Source organism: Schistocerca gregaria, chromosome 1, assembly GCF_023897955.1.
Source record: "Schistocerca gregaria isolate iqSchGreg1 chromosome 1, iqSchGreg1.2, whole genome shotgun sequence".
Classification (NCBI taxonomy): Eukaryota; Metazoa; Arthropoda; class Insecta; order Orthoptera; family Acrididae; genus Schistocerca; species Schistocerca gregaria.
Window position 1 is genome coordinate 736,326,165 of NC_064920.1, and position 26,087 is coordinate 736,352,251.

At 43.2% G+C, this 26,087-nt stretch overlaps 1 protein-coding gene across 3 annotated transcripts in view; it reads right to left on the reverse strand.

Moving 5' to 3' along the window:
- The window catches only part of LOC126267208 (homeobox protein araucan-like), a 629,127-nt gene that overhangs the window by 174,413 nt on the left and 428,627 nt on the right, over positions 1-26,087 (reverse strand). For all 3 annotated transcript variants that reach the window (XM_049972192.1, XM_049972184.1, XM_049972199.1), the window contains exon 2: positions 16,232-16,570. In XM_049972192.1, the coding sequence (XP_049828149.1) occupies positions 16,232-16,570 (339 nt within the window). The remainder of the gene's footprint in view (positions 1-16,231; positions 16,571-26,087) is intronic.

The window sequence follows — 26,087 nt, forward strand, 5'->3', positions numbered from 1 at the left end:
AGGACTGTCATTTACACACTCAGCGCATTGACAGAATGAAGAAGCATCCAGCGACACTTCTCTGTGCAGTGCGAAGGGTGGAGCGCCATTGAACGAAATGAAGTATTCGGAAGCTTCAAGTCCGCATCTGGCCATCCTGATTTCAGTTTGTTTCCACAAAGCCCTTAAGACAAATGCCAGGACACAAAATGGTCGCGGTGAAATACATTCCTTGTCATTTCCCTAACCAGAGCTCCTATAACAGCCGTAGGCATCAAGGAGGAGGTAATTTTTTTCCCTATTCTGTTAGCTTTCTACCAGTGCTACGTATTATTCCCTAGAAACCCAAATTAGTGTTGAGTGAACAGGTATCAAGCGTGAGACGATGTTGAAACGAATAATAGAATCTGGGAGAAAAACTGACAGAACATAATTAAACATCTGGTGGGACTGCATTATCATTAGACTGTGTTTGCATATGTGACTTAGATAATTGCATTGCACATGTTAGAAGCACCTGTAATACAAAGGAAGATATCATTTCCACCAGACTGTTCGATTATAACAAATATTGTATTTAACACTACCGACCAGCTTCGAGCTTTAGCTCATTGTCAAGCGTCCATATTAATATCGAAATGCTCCTAGCAGGTACATATCAAATGTCACATACCAAGTACATTTACACATGAATGAAGTTACTCCTACCTCAGCAACTGCTTTCGAAAACCGACTTCTTCTGCCTATAGATAGTTATCGAGGGAAGCATGATGTCGTCAGATTTCAACTATTCTCATATTCGAATTCGTGTGGGCAGTGTGATAGATTCGAAAGTTTATTTTCAGAGCTCTACAATATATTAATATTTCTGGTCGTGACAGTACCCCTCTGCTGCATATGAAGATGTAACATGGAAGATAATAAGTATCTCAATGACTCCATAACGGGTTCTGGATGCAGCTCTCAGAGAGGAAACATCAGAACAGGTATTTCTGTTTCTTGGTGAGGGCTGCAACGGCTTTATAAAGTTTGAATGCGCAATGACAAACATCCCGGAATGCATGTCTGTGACGCGATAGAAAGAGAAATGAAAACGCTACGTAGTATCAGATTAAGTCGAGCCAGTCAAGAAGATAGCCCTGTTGTTTCATTATGAAACATACAAACATTGTAGGAATCGTGAAGTACGCCTCGATATCACAACAGATGATTGCAGGCTGCTAGTTGTCCTGTCCCATGAGCTACGATTATCTGCTCTCGGACCCTGTTACCAGATTAATTTAAGGGTGATTGAAAAAGAATAAACGCTACGAATTATAACCTTAAGAACTAACCTCATATTTACTATGCACAAAGTGGACTTGTCAGATTTTCTGATACGACAGAAAAGAGCAGCACACGGAGATACCTATCTCAAGCGGCACTGTGAAAAACAACCGACTCCCAACCGCGGGAATTACTTTTGGTTGATATTTAAATTACGCACACACGAGTCCGGAGGTGTCTCGCCTCTTAGGTGAGGAAACGCACAAGAAAAAGCGAGGAACCGGTTTGTAACGCAACCACATTCGCCAGTCGCCAGACGGCCGACTGAAATTAATGGCGCGCCATCTGTCCAGGCGGCGTTTCCCAGCGACGGCTCCGTCGCGTTCATCCGCCCCAGCCACCGGCGCCGCCTCCTGCTCCCACGCCTCCCTCTGGCAAATGGGGAGCACAGGTGAGTTCTCAGCGCCTTCGACTGAATAAGCGTGTAGCCGATAACCCACTGCACTTCCAGGAGTGCTTCATCGAAGGGTATTTATTTGGTTTCACTCTTGGCGCCGCTACGAAAGGCTAAGTTTGTTACTTTGATATTCAATGGATCAACTGCACTATTAATCGCAATAATATGGAACGAGTCGTTTTATCAAGAATGAATATTCGCTCTGTAGCGAAGTGTGCGCCCATTTGAAACTTGCAGGCACGCAGTTTCAATTTGCCAGGAAATTTTGTTGTTGTACACTTATATAGAGTTACTGTTACGGTTACATGTTGGCTGTCCCAACCCGTCTAACCCATTTCAAATGTAACTTTGCTGTCTGTCAGGCATTTTACGTCATTACGCAAGTAATTAAAAAAGAGAGAGAGCGTTGTGCGCCCCCTTTTTGCACTAAAATCAATCTTCAAATGCAACAACGAATTGTTCTGGTATCGTATTGTAATTATGTACAGAACTCACGTCTGTTCCATTTGAACAGTAGTGGGTTATTTACCTCAAATTTCATGTTGGATTACGTATATACTATGAAGCAGTAGTCAAAATTCCTCTCTTTAAACAGATGGCTACAAGATGACTGCTGGTAAGCACTCTAAATCTTCTGTAGCACTACATTTCAAAAGCTGTTTTCTCGTGAGAGAAAGTTTAAAATCAGGTAATCCCATTGGGACCTACTAATGCTGCAGTAGATTACCTGCCTCACCTTAAAAACGACACATTTTCCGTCTCATCTGTTATATAACGTTTTTATTAACCACCACTGCTATTACAGCATATTGCGCCATTCTCAAGTGATAACTTATTACGAAGTATATCAGTGCATCTCGTTCCTTTTATGAGGATGATGTTCTCGGTTGAACCATGTTTACATACTGCATATATAGAAGAATGTAACACTTCGTGTAATAATTACTACACAAATCATATCATCGGGTAGTAATATTAGTGATAAATTTATTTCATCTGCGAGGTCATTGGACTAGTTAATAACTGTCCTTACCGTGCGATGTCATGTGGTAGGAATATGCTATAAATCCCACGATCTCCTGTCTTTCGTCATAATTCGAACGTAAGCAGCAATTGTTATTGCTTGACGCATTAGACACATTGCTCAGCGGACGACTAATTCATAAGTTATTTTTATAGAAACTGCTTAATGATAAGTGGCAAGACATAGATGTTCATGGTCGAGTTTTACAAGGAATGAAAACTGGAAGAAAAAGCCTTAGTTGAACCGACGAAGCCACCCCACACCAACGTGCCAACTTTGTGCACAACCAGCCCTACGCAAGCCCTACACAAAGTCAACGTTTTCAGTGATAATTCATCTTATTTCTAAGAGAATTCAGATTAGGTGTCCCAGATGTTCCCAACAGTTTGTGCATTTTTAAGAACTACATTTCCTTCTTGGAGTGACTTATTTAAGAAGGGGAGTGGATACCAATAGTTAGGAATTCAGTCCCTCGTAGTCACAGACTTTTTTTCCCACTAAACCTAGTTTCAAATTTGGTAGCCGTTTGTGAAGCGTGCTGAGCTGATTTCCGCGCTAAAGCACATGCCATCTAATATTTTACTGGATGAGTCTGTTTACAGAATGCTGGAGGTAGGAAAACACTACAGTAAGATGCAGAAATGCTCGTAACTCAATGCTTAGGAGTTTACAGTTTGTTGCTTAGTTTATTGAATGGTTAGCTACGTGTGCCTCTCGGATATCCAGTATATGCAGAAAATTTTGTTAATGCACACGTAGGAAAAGAAATCCACAGCTGTACAGCTACACTATTGATGACAAACAGCTGAAGACAGCGTCTGGCATAAAATATCCAGGCGTAACTATCCAGAGTGACCTTAAGTAGAATGACCACATAAAAAAGATAGTGGGAAAAGCAGATACCAGACCAAGATTCATCGGAAGAATCTTAAGGAAATGTAACACATCCACGAAAGACTAAGGTGCTTGTTCGCCCGATTCTCGAGTATTGTTCATCTATCTGGGATCCCTATCAGGTAGGACTGGTAGAGAGGAGATAGAGAAGATCCAACGAAGAGAGGCGCGTTTCGTTACGGGATCGTTTAGCTGAGAGAGAGAAAGCGGTATGGAGATGCTAAACAAACTCCTCTGGCATACGTTGAAAGATAGGCGTTGTGCATCACGCAGAGATTTACTATTGAAATTTCGGGACAGCACTTTTCAGGAGGAGACGGTCAACATATTACTTCCCTCCCCCCCCCCCCCCCCCCCACACACACACACACGTCGCGTATTGACCACGAGGATAAAATTCGGGAAATTAGAGCCAACACGGAGGCTTACTTACAATCGTTCTTCCCACTCACAGTTCGCGAGTGGAACAGGTTTGGAGGGATCAGTTAGTGGTACCGAAAGAACCCTCCGCCACATACCATTAGGTGGCTTGCAGAGTATGACGTAGATGTAGATCATATGCTGCTCTTCCTTTCACTATATTTGTATGCGATGCCGACAGCGCCATCACAATCATTCTTAACTCACAGCTTCAGAGTGCTGGAATGAAAGAGCAGTTAAGAGCGCCGCGTTTACTGACAATCAAGAGTACTTAAGGATTAGACAGCGCACTCAGGACACGAAAGCAAGCTGTAAATACACACTGTGGAGTAACGTAGCGAACAACCTGCAGTTAATGAGAGTTTCGTCAATAGCGCAAACGACCTTGTTGATCGACGTTACACTCTAACCTCCTCCAGTTTATTCCTTATTTTCGATTAACTTCAAGAGATGAATTGAATTCTCATTCACATACGTATTCACTGTTTCCCTGATCAATAGTTCCAATAAATCTGTATCGCACGAGTGGTTCTCATCCACGAAATACCCCGGTATTTTCGACGCTCCTCTTTTTGGTGACTGCCTTTCCTCTTCTATTCTTGTCAGACACACTGCAACTACTTGAGACCACACTTTTCTCTAAAAACTGGCTCTGAGCACTATGGGACTTAACATCTGAGGTCATCAGTCCCCTAGAACTCAGAACTACTTAAACCTAACTAACATAAGGACATCACACACATCCATGCCCGAGGCAGGATTCGAACCTGCGACCGTAGCAGTCGCACGGTTCCGGACTAAGCGCCTAGAACCGGGCGGCCACACCGGTCGGCCACTTTTCTCTAGCCTTCGTACTTTATTGTTTACTTTTCTATTGATTAATAAGACTTCTGAGTCGTACACAAGAATGCCATCAATAGTACTATTGATCCATTTAGTGCAAGCTTTCGTAAAAATTTACCTTGTGGTTGTCACGAGTTTTGCATAGTTTACAGTCTACGGTTATATCCGCTAAGCTGTTTCTCTTTCGAAATTTAGTTATCTAATAAATGCAAAACACAAGTCATTTGTTATTTTAGTTGATTGCAGCTCTTAGCAGTACTTCAGTATCCAATATTTTTATCATAGTAATGGACAAAAAATTAGCACGGAAAATACTGATAGGACATACAACAATCCTTCAAGGGACTGCTGGAAAGTTGCAAATAAAAGAGTTCCACTTCCTGAGACAAGTTAGTTTTCAAATGTAATTTACAACGTTTGCTATTTTAAGGATATACATAGTTTCGGTTTTCACAACAAACACAAATATGTAATTATATTTTTCAGGAGACATACGAGCAACCGAAAACACAAATACCTTCAGAAATCCGTATTAGAGGACTAGATTAAGAGTTATGCACTGGGCTCGCTGAAGTCTTGTTTGGAAATGTATGGAATCCGCCAAATATGAAAATCGGGATAATCCGTCAAATATGAAAATCGGGATAATCCGTCAAATATGAAAATCGGGATAATCGGAGAGTTATATTAAATAAATAAAATATAGAGCATGTGAACTGTAGGTTCCATTGGTCACGAAACCTTAACTGGAGGAGTAGTCGCGATCGTTGACGAAAGGAAGGGAGGAAGGCAGTGTACGTAGCAAGGTGGGTGGGTACTGAGGCGGCGCAGGGAGGAGCGGGAGACTTTGGCGTGGCGTGCGCGGGCGCCGCCGTGCCGGGCGGCGACGTGCGGCGACCGCCCTTGTAATTGCTGTGTAAAGCGCGCCCCGTAATTAACGTCTTCCACGCAGGCCGCACGCAGCGCTCACACAGTTGAGAGCGGTCTCCCTCCGGGCACCCACAGTCTCCCGCGGCCGTAACAAACCGGCTACTAGCCATATTCACAATTCATTCCTCTTTTCTTCCCCATTTCCCTCCCGTCTTCAGGGCCAGTCAGCAGTGAGTTTATCGAAGTCCTTAAGTGTCGGCCAGAGCAACGTTGAAAACAGTGTCATACGCTTGCTGAAGGAAACCAGCCCGACCATCAGCTGGTGAGAGTGAGAGAGAAAAAGAAAGAGAGAGAGAGAGAGAGAGAGAGAGAGAGAGAGAGAATAGAAGATGATCACAGTAGAGTCATTATCCCTTTACTTGGTGTTCTGGGTGAAGTAAGAGAAGCATCTTTAACTCTAAAGCTCAGTGGTGGCATCATGTTGAAACGCACATTCACGTTGAAACCTCATTCACCCACCTTCAGTTATGTCTCCCATTCCTTCTCTACCTTTCAGACAAATAACTACATTTCTACCAAATGAAGAAGTAGCATCCAAAGACAGTAAAATACATATACCGGGTGATCAAAAAGTCAGTACAAATTTGAAAACTTAATAAACCACGGAATAATGTAGATAGAGAGGTAAAAATTGACACACATGCTTGGAATGGCATGGGGTTTTATTAGAACCAAAAAAGTTCACAAAATCACCGACAGATGGGCGTCGTTTGGTGATGATGGTGTGCTCAGCCGCCACTTTCGTCATGCTTGGCCTCCCGGGTTCCCAGACCTCAATCCGTGCTATTATTGGCTTTGGGGTTACCTCAAGTCGCAAGTGTAACCTTCAAATGGTTCAAATGGCTCTGAGCACTATGGACTTAACAGCTGTGGTCATCAGTCCCCTAGAACTTAGAACTACTTAAACCTAACTAACCTAAGGACATCACACACATCCATGTCCGAGGCAGGATTCGAACCTACGACCGTAGCAGTCGCGCGGTTCCGGACTAAGCGCCTAGAACCGCTAGACCACCGCGACCGATAAGTGTATCGTGATCGACCGACATCTCTAGGGATGTTGAAAGACAACATCCGACGCCGATGCCCCACCATAGCTCCGGACATGCTTTACAGTGCTAGAAGAAAGAATCAGCTGAACATCTACAGAAACGGGACTTTAACCTGATCCTCGTTATTACGAGAGCACCTGTGTAGCCTACTGATGCGCTGATACGTTATCTACGGATCATTTATTCTCGCGTATCACAGGACGGTATCATAGAAATTAATTGAATCCCTGCAAAATGTAGCCAAGCAGAGTTTTGTGATGAAAACAGAGGAGAACGTCAACGTCTGCGGCCTATCAGTTTATTTGGCCCGAGGAAAGTTTAAAAGACAGGAAATGAAGGGTAACATATAAAGGATACGTTCTTTTTTCGAGTTACTGTCACAGCAAGTTTCAGCGATCATTACTAAATCAGTTTTGAGAAATACAAGATCACAGCACAAAATATGGTTATCTCGCATTACTAGCAAACTATTTTGGGTGTATATTTTTAATCTGTTGACTAAATCAAAGAAAGCGGTAACCTGTTTCACCTCATAACTTACAGCCACAATTAGTTGCGGGTTGTTATTGCTGTGTTTATGATTTAGAAGGGTTGCATTCTTATTTGGAAATTTTACTAATAAATAAAAATTTACATTCATAGCTTCTAAAATTCTTTCTATTTACATTTGTATCCTATCCGTTGTTAACCACAGAAACACAAGTTCTCCAAATAGTAGGTATATTGTAAAGTGATCTATTGTAACAACTGTGTTTCCAATCCTTCAATTTCAAATCGCTGAGAAGGAGATACGCAGTTACGACGGTAAGCCGTAAACCAGCTGTACTATGCCAAAGGAGAAAACTCTAAGGCCCCAAAACCAATAATTCCGCCTGAGATTCCGATGAAAACGGTAAACGAAGTGTAGAATGCTTTTCGTTTCAGTCTAGTTGAAAATTCATAATCTGCAAACAAAAGGATGTTGGGGCTCGCACATAGGTCGGGTTTCACTATTTTTTTTTTTTTTTGCGAGATTTCTAACATACTCGCCTACTGTAATAGATAGTTTTCCCCTTCCTATCTTCATGAATGTTCATGGAAGTGTCGAGAGAACGCAGGTGACTGTGAAAATGATTTTCACACTCAAGTGAACGTTTTATTGCAATCCGTCGAGATGCACGTTTGTCAACAAAATACAACAGACTACATGTACAATGCAAAATTATTACCATAATTAAATTCTGAAATACACACTTACAGGCTTCACTGTGTCGCCTTGTCTATTTAATGTCAATTAAAATCCTTCTAGGTGTATCGCCGCTTCATCTTACAAATATTTAAAATACTGAAACAGAGCGCCGGCTTTTCGGCAGAGTTTCAGCCGCCGTCCTCAAGACAAAGGCTACACAGCGTTTTTATTTTTGTATCATATTTATAGGGCGGTGTAATAATACACCTAGAAGAATTTTATTGACACTGGCAGCTGCCGTGGAAGCCTATCATATTTATGTCGTGTTTCGTATGATCTTTATGAATATTTTAACGAGGTGAAATGGCGGTTCAAAAAACCTGCCTTGCATAAAATTAAAACTCTTTAAGTTCTAATCTATTTTCCCTCTCTGAATCAACTCGGTTTTTAATTAGGTCATAATCCAACGTTTACTTCTGTCAGTTTTGTTCGTGGAACATAATGGAAGGCAATGTCTTCAGTGAGAAGTCAGGTACAGCTCTGAGAATGAAGAAAACTGCCTGGACACCAATTCCCAAGCGACAACGCTTGTCGTTGCCTCTCCAGAATCTGAAACCACGCGGAAGAAGTAATTTCCAGTTACGGTTTTACGCATAAAATATGCTTCCTCCTTACAATCTCGGAAACTCCATACACGCTCTGAGAAGAAAATTGTGTGTTCTCAAGACCATCTGCCCAGCGTGTTCCCCAGCAACTGTAATTCTTACGAATATCTCTCCCGCTCATAATATCGTTCATTTTTCATATCATTTTGGCTCAAGCGTGTTATAGCATCATGCGAAGGCACAGGCTTACGAGGCCTAATTAATTAGTCTGACAAATACCGTATTACAGACCGTGTGTGAGTAATGGAAGGAGCGGAAAAATTAGCATGAGGCAGTTTGTTCTGTCGCAACGTTTTCAGCTTTTTCTTTTTGTTACAAAATAAGCGTCTGTTTCTACCTGTAATAGAAAATCAAGCCAAAGCGAATAAGCAACGCTGCAATTACGAAAGTTATGCAGATATTGTCTTGTAAAGAAACTGGAGAGAAGGCGCAAGGAATGAAAGGACAGCCCTGTTGTGTGCAATTAGCTGGCGGTCGCCACTTTGGCATATAACTTGCGTACCAAACGGTCGCGTGAGCGCCGGGCTGAAGAAAGGCGGAATGTCTCATTTTTGTGCGGAGTGAAATGACCTGAAGTTCCTTCCGAGACAGCGATAACGACATTTATTACCCATATTCGTTTACCACTCGCACAGTAGCTAAATAATACTTATCGTGAGCGACGCGATTGTATCTTTACCACAACTGTCAATTACCTGTAACGTACAGCCAGATGGAAATATGTAAGTAAGCCACGCTAGCCTGTCTGGGAGTTCATTAGAGTAACGAGCGTTATTTATCATCCAGAGACAGCTCTAGGCCTAATGGTTATCGTGGCGCAGCTGACGGAGAGAGCTGTTAGTCGGCCACCGTGATAAAATCCGGACTGCCTTCTTTTTCTTTTTATATATATTGAATGTAAATACGACCTGCCAGGTCAGAAAGCAACACACCCTAACAGAGTGCAAAGACGTGGCCCTCTTTAGGTGCAAACAACGTGCGGACTTGTGCCATGAAAGGTGTTCTGCTTCTCCGATTTTGTCAGAAACGTTACTGCAGTAGGCGTCCCGTAAGGATCACGAATACTATGAGGCAAAATGTAAATACAACTAAAGTAATGCGAAATAAGCGTTTAGCTCCAACTCTAACCGTAGACGGTAATTTCATAATGTCGTTAGCTCGACTATCGATGCATTTCTATGCCAGGCGTATTCTATAAGATGTTACACGGTTCTGGTGCAGCGTATTTCCTGTATCAAGCGCGAAAAAAAGTGAGACTCTATGATCTGCAAATTTGCTCTTTTTTCCATGGTTATTTGTGCGATCCTATTCCAAGAACTAATTTTAGAAATTTTAAAACGTATCAGTCATGCGCTGGTGAGAGGCTGAAAAGACGACAGCAACTTGTAACAGCTCCAATAACTGTTTAGCTGCCATCTGCTCAGTTCAAGGTAATCCTCAGATAGTATCTGCTATTAGTTCAAGACGGTCTTCACATAATATTACATGTTCCTCGTGCTAAGAAAATAGATTTTCACGAGTATTGAACAAATATTACATACAAAATTTAAACATTTCAGAATTTTATTGTATGTAAATACTGTTAAACGCTTGTATTCATAACAAAAAAAATCAAGACGTAATTGACACACAAAATAAATTTCGTTTCCTACAAACGGGCAGCAGCGCATCTAGTTAAATCATATAACGCAAAAGCTGTTCTGTCGACATCACGATACAATATACTAAGCTGGTTTACCCACGAGATTCTCTAACCTTGGATACATAAAGTTTTCAGTCAATTTCGCGTCTGCTTCTGCAACCTTAATGCCCTATATTCAGAAAGGTGTAACAAAAACTGGCTGCCGGCAACGTTTTTATTCACCATAAAAAGAAGCTTCGGCGAATACACTGTTGGTATGAAAACATTTTGCATTTGTGATTTATAATCTTTTCTAGCATATTTTACGTTTTTGTGGGCATTTTTGAATTTGTCTGTGACATAGATTTTACAGGGTGATTCTGAAGTCAGTATTCATTTAAGTGATATAGTAACTCACTATATAGTTTTGTGATAAAGTAACGGAATATTTGTTTCTTGCAGGTACTACGACAGAATGATAACCAAAGAAGAAAGAGTCGCTGTTGTTTCTGTTCGTCTTCGTGGAATGACGTATAAACAGGTGTGGACAAACCTTCCACGTCGATTCCGAAAAACAAGCCCCACCGGGCTTGCTATCAAGATCCCAGTCAATAAATTCCAGCGTGGTGGTAGTGTTGCAAATGAAGAACGTCCAGGAAGGCCGGCCATAAAGCCAGACACCGTGCAACATGTCCAGGATGCGAATACACACAGCCGTTCCGCATCTACCAGGAGACTTAGTAGGGACCTTGGTATTCCTCAAACCACTGTACGGAGAGTTCTTCGTTACAAGCTACAGAAACGTGCGTACCATATTCAGGTCGTACATAAGCTTGAAGTGGAGGACTACGCAGCCAGACAAGCTATCTGTCATGACCTGCTACAAGCTGTGGAAAATGATAATTTGATGCAAAATGTCTTGTTCAGTGAAGAAGTTACATTTAATACCTGTGGGCATGTGAACAGACACAACTGCAAGATTTGGGCAGACGAACAACCAAGTGTGCTGCACGAGAGGCAACGGGACACAGCAAAAGTGAACATGTGGTTAGGGGTAACGAGGTAAACAGCGTACAGGCCCTTCTTCGCAGAACAAACTGTTACTGGAACCACATACCTAGATACGTTGGAACAGTTTTTGGAGCCTCAGCTGATGTCTGATGGGATAATGGATACTGTTGTTTTTCGACAGAATGGTGCACCACCTCATTGTACCCTCATTGTTCGGAATTATCCGAATCCAGCATTTCCCTTCAGATGGATTGGTCGTGCCTCTCCAGGGATGTGGGCATCCCGCTCTCCTGACTTGACACCATTAAACTTTTTTGCATGGGGGTTTATCAAGTCTAAGGTATATCAGGTGAAGATCCGCAGCACTGAACACTTAGCACAGCGGATTCGAGACATAGCTGCCGCGATTACACGAGATATGCTTGGGCAGGTTTTCCGGTCTACAGTGGAAGGCTGGGGGGGTGTGTCTAGACAGGCAAGGCGGTCATATTGAAAAGTACTGAAATTATGTCTTATTGTATCATAAGTTGCAGTGCCATTACATATTGGTTAATAAAATTCAAGTACAAAATGTATAGTGACTTTAGAATCACCCTGTACATCACCAATTTCTCAGAAACAGTTGCCACATTTAGTATGAATATGACCTTCACCTTGATATGTAATTTTCATTAACCTCTTAGTGATCAGCAACAACAATAGCTAACGAAATTATGCCTTAGAATTTGTACGCCACTGGAAACAGACATTTGAAGACGCAGTTGCAATCCTCTGCACTATAATTTTTTGAAATTACTGCAGAGTCGTTACAGAAAATTGCAATACGTAATAAAGTGTGTTTACCGCATTACGATGTTTTACAATGAGAAGCGAGATTTTTTTCGGTCACTGTAAACGTTTCGCTGGGTACAATTGGTGCCTGACGGGCACCATCTATCGTTGTGAGGCGTTCTCTGCGAAACGTGGCCGCGATGTGCATCTGCAGGCAGCCGCAGCCTATACGCAGCTCAGACGCCCTCCACGCAGTGACAGCGAGCTAAGCGCCAGAAGCCAGCCTCCTGATACCTTGGAGACAAGAAACGACACGCGTCCACGCCAAAATCCCTCCACGGCAGGCGGCGTTGCACACACAAGCTCCCCTGCCGTTCACGGCACAAGAAGTGTGCAGCGGAAACCACATTCCTATGAATGATGTCAGCTTCAAAGTCTGATTCTTAACATTAAAAAGTTATGCGTACAAATGAGCCATCCGGCTGTTACGCACTGAGATTAGTTTTCCTATCGCTGGATAGTTAATATCATCTTGTGAATTTAGTGAAAAGGTTTTCCGTGATTTAGACTTCTGTTTCACTCAGTACTGTCTTCCGTGATCTTCATGTTGTTCCTGCTACTCAGACCAGGCCATAATTACATTGTCTCCAGGTAGGATCTGCAAGAACAAATATAACAAGGATCGCCATTTTCGTGGCCAATTCAACAATAAAAACTCTTCAGACTTAGCGGACATAGGTATCAGTATAAGCAATTTTACACAATAAATCATTAAGTGTGCAGTTACCACCTTCGAAATTAATGTAAATACAAAAGTTCCTACCGGCGTCAGGGTCATTAGAAACGGAACATCAGTTGGGAATCGATAATGACACGGTATGTAACTAACCATGTCCTTGATGAGGAATTTTTCTCCCATTTGTCGCAAGTGATTTGCGGCAAGAATGAAAAGTTTATGTCGTTTGGTCTCCTTGTATTTATGCAGTCACTGTTATTCTAAAAGAGAGAAAAAGAACAAACAACAAGCGACTGGCTACCAGACATACTGCAAAATTCTGTACTGATGAACAGTTTTATAGGGAATGCATGCTTTCCCTGCAGGTCTTCTTGTATGTTGAGGATAAATGCTTGGAAAAATATGGCACTGGGTTCATGCTAAGAATTTCTAGATTGCTTTAATATCTCAAAATCTGAAGCTCTTAAATTCCAAACAACTCTCCTCTGTAGCCTAGGTTATTAACATGGCGGAGTGTGGCTTCGCTCGGGCAATGAATGAAATTTTCTTCCGTTGCGAGCCTTTTGCAGACAAGGAAGAAGTGGGCCAGTTATACTGCATACTGCTGTAACGTCCAATATTAAATCTTTTATCTTTCCACAGATGTGGCACTGACTGACATTGTTTATGTGTACGTTGTGCTCTGCCACATTCTGGTTGCCGGTAACGTGAAAGACAGTATTAAGGGCAACAACGGATTCTATCTACTCCCTTCTCTCATTTCCAAAATCGACCATCACAAAAACAAAATTACACTATCTAACCGCTTATCGCAGCTATCTGCACGATAGTGATGCACACTTGATGCTTCAAATCAGGGCATAGTAAGGTATCGGCGAATCGTCTCCACTGGACCACGGCGTAGAACTGTTGTCAGAGATTCGCGCATTATCCCACAAATGAAGTGAGAATCATGCGTAGGTCGGTCGGTTTCTGTAAAGTCTCCCCCCCCCCCCCCCTCCCAACGGCCGGCCCACTAACGTGTCGTGTCTGGTCTTCTCACGATATGACAAATTTCTTTATTTCTTATGGTGGGCGTACTGTCGCCTACCTCAGTCAACAGTTAACCTAAGAGAGGGAAGTGGTGTGCGCCATCTGACTATGAGTCATGTAAACTTTGTTTTTACAGTCTGAATGTCTTCGCCGTTCTCGAAATTTCCACTAATTTGACAGGAGGCATAACTAGGATTTCGTATACAAAGCTCACATTCCATCATCTTGCAGCCAATCTAGACCCTGTCACCATATGCTTCATTTCAGATAGTACAAGGGTCATTTCAAAAGTTCTGCACCTGCGCATGCGCGACGTTACGTAGTGGCCTCATCAAGTTGAAATTTGTAAGCTGTGAGTGATACTTCAGGCGTGAGGGTGGTATATATGGTTGCTGGTTCGCGTGACTGTGTCGTAATTCAGGACTGAAATGGAAGCTGAAACCGTCAGGTCGTATTATACGTAGTGACTGGCGTTTATACATGAAAATCGAATCACTACATGGAAACAACACAATGGAAATTTAGACTACTTCGAGAGAAGTATCTGGAAATAATTTAGTGGATCGTAGCATTGTATCACGCTGGTCCTTCTCGTTTCCGTGAAGGTCGGGTAAACACTGAGGACACCCAAGCAGTGGGAGGTCATCAACTACAACACACAAAATCTCTCAGATATTGAAACTTCCTGACAGACTAAAACTGTGTACCGGACCGAGACTCGAACTCGGGACCTTTGCCTTTCGCGGGCAAGTGCTCTACCATCTGAGCCTCCCAAGCACGACTCACGACCTGCCTTCACAGCTTCAATTCTTCCAGTACCTAGCCTCCTACCTTCCAAACTTCACAGAAGCTCTTCTGCGAACCTTGCAGAACTAGCACTCCTGGAAGAAAGGACCAGTCAGTAAGTTTCATGTCAGCGCACACCCCGCTGCAGAGTGAAAATCTGATTCACTCAGGCTATTGCTAATGACATTATGAGGGAGGATCCAAGGGACGCATGTGAGGAAATTGCACATGAGACTAGAATGCCCATCACTTCAGTTTACAGAATCATACAAGTTACACATGACAGAAGTTCTCGCACGATGGCTTCCCCATGGCACGAGTGATGAGCTGAAAGTAGTTCGTGAAAGAATCGCAGCGGAAATTGCTTCAACGTTTCCTAACAGAAGGAGAACAATTTCTGAAACGGTTGTTGCACTTTATGAAACCTGGATATGAGATTTTGAGCCAGAATTGAAGTCTCAGTCGTCACAATGGAAAAGCTCTCCACATCCCGAAAAATTCCTCCGACAGGAATCAAAGGTGAAACTAATGATGATATTTGCGTACGGCATAAATGGAATTATAGCTACAAACAGAGTGCGCAGGGGACGTCCATAACACGCGCTTATTGCAAGCAATTCCCGCAAAATGGTTTGCGGCCGAAAATTCGACAAAGAAGCCCTGACGTGCTTGCACCTGGACTCGGAAGTGAAAGAAACGCTCGACATATATGAATGGGGAATACTTCTCCATTCACGATACAGCCCTGATATGACGCCACCATATTTTGGTTTGTTTCCTAAACTGAATGAACAGCTCCACGGAAAACGTTTTAATACAAACGATGAAGCTTCCAGGGAGGTGACCCGAGTAATCCGACAGCTCAAAAATCAATGTGCTCTGTCCGGAATACAGAATTTGCCAAAACGTCGGGAAGCTGTCATAAGCACGGGGGTTGGGTTGTCTGGGGAAGGAGACCACACAGCGAGGTCATCGGTCTCATCGGATTAGGGAAGGACGGGGAAGGAAGTCGGCCGTGCCCTTTCAGAGGAACCATCCCGGCATTTGCCTTGAGTGGTTGAGGGAAATCACGGAAAACCTAAATCAGGATGGCCGGACGCGGGATTGAACCGTCGTCCTCCCGAATGCGAGTCCAGTGTCTAACCACTGCGCCACCTCGCTCAGTGTCACAAGCAAGAATGGAGATTATATCGAAACCCTGTGAATGTATTTTGCAAAATAATTATTTTTTTCAATTCCGTCTTACAGTATGCAGAACTGTTGATATGGCTCTCGTAGCGTGCTCGCTAAGCTAAGAAATGTGTCACAGCAACATACCTTCTCATAACCAAACCATCATATTCCAGCCTAACCTAGACCTCGGGCAGCGTTAGTCTCCTATCACAAATTACATTCTAAAAATTTTTGACCAATCAAAATAGATTTTGGCAACATTCAGTTCTATCTCGGCGTGCACACAAATTATGATGCACACCACGTCACAGCCGACGACCGGTATCGGCAAGTTGAACACGTCTGCGCTACAGTTCACTAAGATATGCTGTTAGCAGAGACGCGGCTGGTGCAGAGTACTCACGAGAGGCGAGTAGAAGGCGGAGCTGTCGACGCCGATGCTGGGGTAGGGGTTCTGGTCGGTGGACGGGTAGGGCGCGCCGTACGAGGAGAGGCGCGGGTAGGACGAGAGCGCGAGGCGCGCCGAGTCGTACTGGCACGAGCACACGCTCTGGCCAGACACCGGGTCCGTCACCAGCGGCCGGCCGCTCTCGCAGCAAGACGACGACACCGCCACGCCCACGCCGCCCGCGCCGCCTCCGCCGCCCCCGGGCGACACGGCGCCCGCCCCCACGCCGGAGCTGCCGCCCCCGGAGCCCAGCGGCGGCGACGTCGCTGTCGTGGGCTGGCCCGCCACCAGCAGCTGCAACAACACGCCGCCAGCTGCACTCAGTCTGCACCTTTGTCCTTGCATGAAGTAACAACGTTAAAAAAATTCCTTGATAACATAAAATAAAATAAAATGTAAATTGATATTCAAATTAAAGCTCTAGAAGAATGGAACTAAGCTAACTGAACCAACTTGTGCATTGCAAGTGGTTTGATAAACCTGGTAAATTTTCAAGAATGGAATATTACGCTGCACCTTCATGGAGGGTAAGCTCGATTATTCAACGGATCGTATAAAGAATTTCAACAATGTAAAGCGTACAGTTCATTGATGACGCTAGTCTGAATTGGTCAGGTTGTCGATAGCGATTGAAAATTGAGAAAACCGTGTTTCGTGCTGCTGTTACAAAATTCCTTTCCAAGGGCTGGACTGCCGTACAAACAAAACATAATTGGATGAAGCCTGTGCGGACTCTGCATCGTCATTACAGCCTATTTGCTGTTGGATCAGTTAATTTAAACGTGGTCAGACAAGCACTGAAAGCGAAACGCGCTCCAACCGCCCGATTGAGGCCATCACAATCAATAATATGGCAGCGCAAGACTGCTGAATAAAAATTCCTAAGATTGTTGAGACTGTAGACATCTCAGCTGAACGACTGCATGATTCCCGCACGAAGTTTGGCTGTGAAGAAGCTGTGTACGACGTGGGTGCTGTGCTTCCTCACAGTGACCAACACCGCATGCAGCACAACATTTCAGCACGTCTAGCGATTATTAACGGAAATCCGCAAGACTTTTTGCGCCGATTTCTGACTGTTGTTGAAACTTTGATCCATTATTATGGGCAAGAGTCAAAATGGCAATCGAAACAATGGACTACGGCTGATGAAAGTGCACCGAAGAAGGCAAATACCTGTTTGTCAGCTGGTAAGTGACGGCCACTGCTTTTTGGGGTTCCCAAGGAATAATCCTGATAGATCACTTGGTAAAAGAACCATAACTGGACCCTATTATCCTCCATTGTGTGATCGTTTGGGTGGAAAAAGACCAAGATTGGCACGCAGGATAGTGCTCTTTTACCAGAATGCAACATCCCACATATCAGCGATAACAATGGCATAACTGTATGGATTGGGCTTTGATTTGGCTTCTCATCCTCGTCACCAGGCTTACTCGCTTGCTGAGAAGAAATCTTCATTACATGAAGACGTGAAGAGTTTGATAGAATCTATTTTTCCGATGGTGTGAAGACCCTGGAGGATCGCTGGGCAAGTATATATCACTCAAAGGAGACTACATCGCAGTAAGGGGGTTGACTACGAGATAAACGTTTTTTGCTTGCTTTTTACCAGACTTATCAAACCACAGTCGCACATAAGTATACGTTACCTCAATATTAAAAATCTATAGGATATCGGTATCACCACTTGTGCATCTCAACGGTATGTTTCCTGCAGTACTCGTTTCCGTAATCAGCCAACATACAACCATAAAAAATTGGCGCTCCCCCCCCCCCCTCCCCCCTCACTAGAGAACCCGTGTCTAGTGAAATTTATACGGCAATGTGTAAAACTTGCAACTGACAGTGAACATTATGATGTGCTTATAGAAATAGTTATCCAATAACAACAAAGAAATTGCTGGAACTAGTTTAGAACAGCCAAAAATTCTCGTAAGGTTAGATAAAAATCTCTCCGGAAAATTCAAAATGTACGAAATGTTTGTAACATAAAAACTGACGATCATATGCAACATATCACGTAGTAAAAGCAAATTTTTACTAGAACTGTTTCAGAATCCTAGCAATTCTTTGTGGGGGGAAAAGGTGGATAGCGTAAGCATTTTTTAAGCTAGATAAATGATTAGTCCAATAAATGAACTATTTTAAAGTGTTAACTTACGGCCAGTAAACCGACAAATCACAAAACTCCAATAAAACTTTGTTTTTATCCATGGTTTGAGTTAGGGGGGTGATTTAGACGTCACGCAGTCAAATCGGACTGTATTTGATTGGGAAGAGACTCAGGAAGTATAGTTTCAGATGTCCACGAATCGTCCGAGAGCGTGTCTGCAACCCAAATGAGGTATGTGTGTGTTTTTTTTTTTTTTTTTTAGTGTTTAACGTCCCGTCGACAACGAGGTCAGTAGAGACGGAGCGCAGGCTCGGGTTAGGTAAGGATTGGGAAGGAAATCGGCCGTGCCCTTTCAATGGAACCATCCCGGCATTTGCCTGAAACGATTTAGGGAAATCACGGAAAACCTAAATCAGGATGGCCGGAGACGGGATTAAACCGTCTTCCTCCCGAATGCGAGTCTAGTGTGCTAACCACTGCGCCACCTCGCTCGGTCAAAAATGAGGTATAATGGGCTAAGGTAATTAAACACAGTAAAAGACGGGAGGTAAGTTTTCTGACAAGATCAGCTGCACCATTAATTCCATTAAGATGCACTAAAGAAAAGCATTGAATGGAATTTGGAACATAACTTCGAAATTTCTACAATTAAGAACATACTAACGCCCCTTAAACAGATACTACACAGAAACCATACTATAAGGGGCAATTGAATGATAACGAGACAAATGGTAAAATGTAAGTAAACTGCGTATTATTCGAAAAGCAGTCTCAATCACTGTGAAAACATTTATCGCATTTTGGCGCAGTTCGGTCAATACCTTCATGGAAAAAATGTTTTCGAATGTCTACGGAAGCATGATTGTTTGCAGGAGTACTCTCCTTCGTGCGAAGCAAATCTATGGCAACGAATATCTTTCTTCACGGTTTCAAAAATGTGGAAATGGCATGTGGAGAGATCTGGACAGTACGAAGGGTGTGTAAACCCCAGCGGAACTCCTGCATAGCAGTCGAAACAACCTCAACATTCATTCTGTTGCAGGATAATGCCTGCCCACATGTTACCGAAATTGTTTTGACTAAGTTGCACAAGTTTCACTGAGAAGCCTTCCCACATGCTCCATCATTTCCGATCTCCCCCTAAGCAATTTTCAGGTTTTTGCAGCCATGAAGAAAGACATCCGCGCCCGTAGATTTGCTTTCGCAAGAGGTGCACGGCTGGGTACCGCGAATATTTATTCAAGAAGGCATTGAATAATGTAGAAACAGGTGCCACATTTTAATTTCAGTTTAGTTCTGTATTACAAGAGTGAATACAATACCGACAAGAGGACAGTAAATATTCCTAAGCATTTCAGAGTTATAGGGATAGCGTATAGTGTTTCTGAATATATTATCGTACAATCAACATTAATTCAGGAATGATAAATGACAAACTGCCTACATCTCGCTGAAGTATAGAGACAAAACCATTGGTTTCATGTCAGTGCACCTAAAATTGGTAAATGTCCCACATTATATATACAAATACAATTTGTTCTGACCGAATGACTAGCTGCGAAGTCAAAATACGGACACCTCATCAGCAAAAAGAACCGTTTGCGGGGTAGCTCCGATTCTCCGCCGTGGGCCACTAAAAACGTTAAGGTCTCCATCAGGTTATCTGCTGCACGGCCCGACCCGCTCCCATGTCGCCTGCACGCCACGGTCGTGTTCTCGCGCTGACAAAACACGGCACAAACTACCGGCTACAAGTCATAAACGTCGCAGCCGAGTCAGTTAGCGCCAAGTTACGCCGCGCAAAAAAAGGAAGGAATTACCTGACGCAGCGCAAAGTGTAATAACGCGGGCGCGCCGAGTGCGCATGCGCGGAGCCAGCCCGCAGGTGCGCGCACCGGTTTTACGAGTGCGAGATGTGCACTACGAGTGAACACGACATGACAGGACGGCTCGGGATAGGACAGGGGGCGACTACCCAATAATAAAGATAATCCGCCGCTTTTATCGGGTGGCACAGCAGCGCACAACCGAGCACGCGCTGCACGGGGCGAAAGCGTGACTTCTTTTGGAGTAGAGAAAACATCGCGGTACCCAGTAAAACTAATGTATGATGTCTATTAACATCGATTCCCCGCAGTGCCATTTTGTGTGCCCATACTGAAAGGTAGAAATGAAAGATCGACTGTAGTCTGATGAATACGCTCATACCAATCATATCTGTAACTCCTCAAAATATCTTAGGAAGTCACAGTGGGCACTTCGAATTGTTCTAATTTATTTTCTTTTGGGAACAGAAGTTCAACAGCTGCAACTCGTATTTATTTATCTACTTATTTTTTTAATGCGTGAATGAAAGCTTGAGAAAGGTGCTGCGGCCCAGAAACTAGTCGCAACATATAGGATTATTCAGCTGCCCCTAGGTGTGGGTTTTATGCAACCCATAAAACTTTCAAAATCAACGCGTGAAATTTTCATATTCTCCCGCTCGCCCAAACTATTTGTCCTACAGAAAAAGTGATCAGGACTTTTCTGTAGGAAATTTAATGTAGTTAAATTTGGTTTATGTTTACGCTGGAAGCCGTGCTTTCAGAGTTATTCAATAAAAACGTGATTGAAATCACTTTTCACTTCTGTACGTTTTTCTTTAATAATTCGCTACGGTCGCAGGTTCGAATCCTGGCCTCGGGCATGGATGTGTGTGATGTCCTTAGGTTAGTCAGGTTAAAGTAGTTCTAAGTTCTAGAGGACTGTTGACCTCAGATGTTGAGTCCCATAGTGCTCAGAGCCATTTGAACCATTTTTTGAACCTTTAATAATTGGCAAACTATGACCTATAGCGAAACCGAATACCAGTTTAAAATTTAACTGCATTCAATTTCCTACAAGATAATCTTTTACATTTTTTCTGTAGTACTAACAGTTTCCATGTAGCAAGTGAGAGAATATGACAATCTTGCTCATAGTATTTGAAGGTTCTGTGGGTTGGATAATCTGCAAATGGGTAGGGCAGCTAAATGACCCGACATATGGTATGTGAACCATAACTCCACCAACGAAATTCGAGAAGTGAGTATTTTCTAGTGATTATTCCAGAATAATACAGCAATTATGATTTATTCAGTTTGTTATTGCAGTCACATTGTTGCTGTGAAAATACTTTCGCCGTCAAGAAGCATATAATATGCAACAACCAAAATGTACGACGTACAACGGAGATATGTACAACAATCCTCACTGTACTGTGATGTGGTTGCCATCCCTTGGGGTCAGCTGTTTCAGTGCACGAGATGCACAGTAGCCAACTCGTCATCAGTGACTCATACATACTACTGCTAAGTATCACTTTAAGGCACAAATTACAGAAAAAGAAGAAAGAAAGAAAGAAAGAACCTGCGACCGTACAAATTACACAACGATAAATACAAGTGTAAGACATAGCCGAGTAGTACTGAATGAAAGTTTGAAGGTGAATAGTAAAATAACTACAGAGGTGCCATGAGCGAATTGAAGCCAAGGCAAACAGTTGACATTTGCACTGTTGTGCGCTATTTTCAGTGAAAGGCGGATACAGAGCAAACTGGTGCAAAACCACACACGAAATTCAATGACTCTGTAGCCATTTGTCGAAGACTATATGTCCCTTAAGCCAAAATACTCTGAAGATATCCCTGAACAACATCGAAAACGTTGGAAGTTGAGTTCTGGTATGCTAATTAGTGTATTCTCAAGCTATCATACATGTATGAAAGAAATATTTTCATTCTTTGTCCTGTATATAAATGGACAAATTGAAGTATAGTAGCAGAACCACTACTTCCAAAACGAGTGTATCAGATAAGCGCCCACAAATAGGTAACGTCTTAAAAAGTAATAGACAAAATCTTGAAAACTATCCACTACATTAATGAAATATTTGAATCATCCTTAAGATCGATTTGATGTAGTTCTCTATACTGTTGCTTGTCACTTTGCTTTTCACAACAGCAAAACTACTGCACCCGATCTCCTGAACGATGTACCTTATGTACTCATATGCAGACCTACCCATGCGATTTCTTACCGTGCATTTAAATTTTTGTTTTCAGCAACAAGACATGTCATGTTACGTCGCAATGTGCGATCAACAATTCTCTCTTCCCTTTGTTTCTAAGGGATTTATTCTCTTCCTCTCACTGGAGGGTGTCTTCGTTCCTTAATCGATCTGTTTTAACTTCCACGCTACATTGCAAAGGGATCTGATCATTTGATTTCTGTCTTCCCCCCTCATCCTTGCTTCATGCTCAAATGTTATCTGGCGTCGATGTGTGTATTATTTTAAGGTTACTAGCTGTTTCTAGTCATAGAAAGGCTTTTTGCCGTGTGAAAGCATTGTTACTATTTCTTATACTCTCCTCCTTGTCCAAGGATTTTTACATGCCTCGAAATGACTGGGTGTGTGTGAGGTCCTCATCATCATTCATGAAAGTGGCGAGTTTGGACTGAGCAAAGGTTGGGAATTTGTGCGGATCCTGATAACCACGCAGTTGAGCGACCCACAAACCAAACATCATCATCATTGTCTATCCTACTCAGATTGCAATATTCCTCCGTCTCTTAAAACGTCTCTTATTCTAGTAAAATGCTGCAAAATGTCCAACGGCTTGGCGCAAATATTTGATTTTGGGATAGCCGCATAAAGATTCTGAGAGCTACCCAGTAAGAGTTTATCTGTGCCGGGATGACTGTAAAGTAGCCTGAGTTCTTAGAATCTACGTAAACATTTGGTATCATTACAGCGCTGAGAAATTCCAGCAGAGTTACGGGAATCTACAGCGAACATGCAGAAATGGTTCCCCATCAAGCGAGATGGCGCAGTGTTAGGTACCGCACTGACGACAACGTGGGGTTCAGATCCCCATCTGGCTATTCATTTTAAGTTCTGAATCGTTTTCATAAATCGCTTAAAAATGCCAGGATGGTTTCGCGAGAAAGATACTGCTCATTTCGGTTCCTATCCAATTCCCAACCATGGTTTTACTCTGCCTTCAGTGGTCTAATCATCGGCCCGACGATAAAACCTGATACTTTTTCCTTTACACCTTATAAGTGATCACCGTAAAGGTACTAGTTGTTTGTCCATGTCAATCAGGGAGAAAGATTTGATAGCATGTTATGGTGTGATGTTACTGTATGTGTTTGCGAGACGGTTATATGTTCGGTCTCAAGCCAAGGTAATATCAAAAAAACAAACTTTAGCTATTATTTCGCACAGCGTAGTTGCAGTAACTTCCGCCAGCTCCTACATGAACCATGATCTGCCACTGTCGCCATCTGAAGGTGCCCTGAAACACCACAGTAGAATAAATATGTCAATTTCCAGCGTATTTTGTTGTGTGGTCGTAATTATTCCCAGATCAATGTTTGGATCCCGATTCTAGAAGCATTCCTCGAACGACTATTTTTCAGGGCAGAATATGTCCACTACTGCATAAACTGAGGTCAGCGTATGGCACACACAATCCGACTGTACACGGTTGGGGAGTCGAGGGAGGCGCGAAGAATGGAATAATCCCAAGGACGGGGCTTTCGCCCGCGGGGGGAGGTGAGGTGAGAAACGGCCGTGCCGGCCGGAGCCTTGTACGTGCGCGCCCGCCAGCCCTTTATATGCAGACTAGAGCAGCCGCCCTCGCGGGCCTGTGTGGGAAGCGCAGTCGCGGGGCGCTCCATCACGGCGCGCGCTGGACGCGGCCGACGGCGACGTCATTGGGATTCCCAGTCGCTGGCGCTGACGCCGTCCGTCAATCGGCACCGCCTCGCCTCCAGTAGCTGGTGGGCCCCGCGCCACCGGGGCCACTGCCGCCTTACAATTCCGTCCTGAACCTCCCACGGAACACAGATCGAGCTAGCTTCAAAAATCGTCAGCTAACCCTCAGCCCACAAGGGGTGGAAAACCTTGCACCCGCCCTACTTTACTTAGTGGCTTGCGCGATGTAGCTTACATCTCATCGCCCAACTGTGTCCTAGTCCGACATCCTTGTAGTGCTGCTCCGTGGTACGCACTACCCGTGTAGGATTCTAGCACACTTTGTTCTTACCGTCCGTCCAGTCCACCTTCTGGGCAGAGGGCTAAGACGTACTGAACAGCCTTTCCCTTCTCTTGTCTAATGATAATCGTCATTGGCTAGTTATGTTATGCAGAGGTGCCTGGTTCCATTATTCTGTGGTACCAAGGTCTCGAATGGTCTCCACTCAAACTCGCAAGACCAAATGAGGAGCTGGTCAGTTAGAAGAGCAGCGAAACTTAAATGCAAACCTTCCAAGTGGCGTCGAATAGAAAGGCGTGACCTGGCAGAGAACCACGCACCTTTTGTTTAGCACAGACTTTTCGTGCCCCTCTTAAATGCCGTGTCTTGTTATGGTATTCATGACTTCTTAATGTCTACGTCTGTATTTATAATCTGTAAACCACTGTGAAGTGCACGGCAGCGAATATGTACTATTGCGCCAGTTAGGTTCCCGTTCCATTGACGTGTGGTAGTTAATCGCCTCCGTGCGTGCTGTACGTAATCTAATATTCTCGTCTTGATCCCTACGTAAACGATAAGTAAGGGGTTGTAGTATATACTTACGGTCATCACTTAAAAGTCAGTTCTTTAAACATTTTAAGTAGGCTTTCTCGGGACAGTTTACGTATATCTTCAAGAGTATGACAATTTAGTTTTTTCAGCATCTCTGTGACACTCCCCCATGAGAGAAACAAATCTGTGGCAATTACTGTTGCCCTTCTATGTGTACTTTTAATATCTCCTGTTAGCCCTATTTGGCACGGGTACTACACATTTGATCAGTATTCTAGGATAGGTCGTATGAGTGATTTGTAAGCAATCTCCTTCGTAAACTGACTGCATTTCCTCAGTTTTCTATCAATAAACCGAAGTCTACCGCATTATTATGAAAAGGAAAGTTGCTACTCACCATTTATCGTAGATACTAGCAGGTAGGCACAAAAAAAAGCCTGTCGGAAAGTGTCACAGGGTTTGGCTTCAGCTGCCAGAGACAATAGTCGTGTGTGTGTGTGTGTGTGTGTGTGTGTGTGTGTGTGTGTGTGATCTACTTTCAACTAAGGCCTTGTTGACCACAAGCTCGCTTCTGATGCCTTTTTGTTGTATCTACGTTGTACCTCAGACTCAGTGACTCCGCTATATGGTGAGTAGCAAATATTTTTCATAATATTGTTGCATTCCATCCCGGATTTTCCACTGTTTGAAGTCTACCATCTGCTTTACCCACGACTGAACCTATGTGATCATTCCATTTCATATCCCTACAAAATGTCACACACAGGTATCTGTATGACGTGGCAGATTCCAACACTTTTATAGTCATAGGATAATACGGTTTTTTGTCTCTTCGTGAAGTGCACAGTTTTGCATTTATGAACTTTTATACCAAGTTACTAATCGTTGAACCACTTTCAAACCTTATCAAGATTTAACTGAATATTTATGCAGATATTTTTCAGACAGTACATCGTTACATATAATTGCATCATCTCCAAAATGTCTGTGGCTACTATCAACATTGCCCACAAGGTCATTAATATACAATGTGAACAGCAAGGGTCCCAAAACACTTCCCTGGGGCACACCCGAAGTTGCTTCTACTTCTGTCGATGACTCTCCGTACAAGATAACATTGTGCGCCCTCCCTATATAA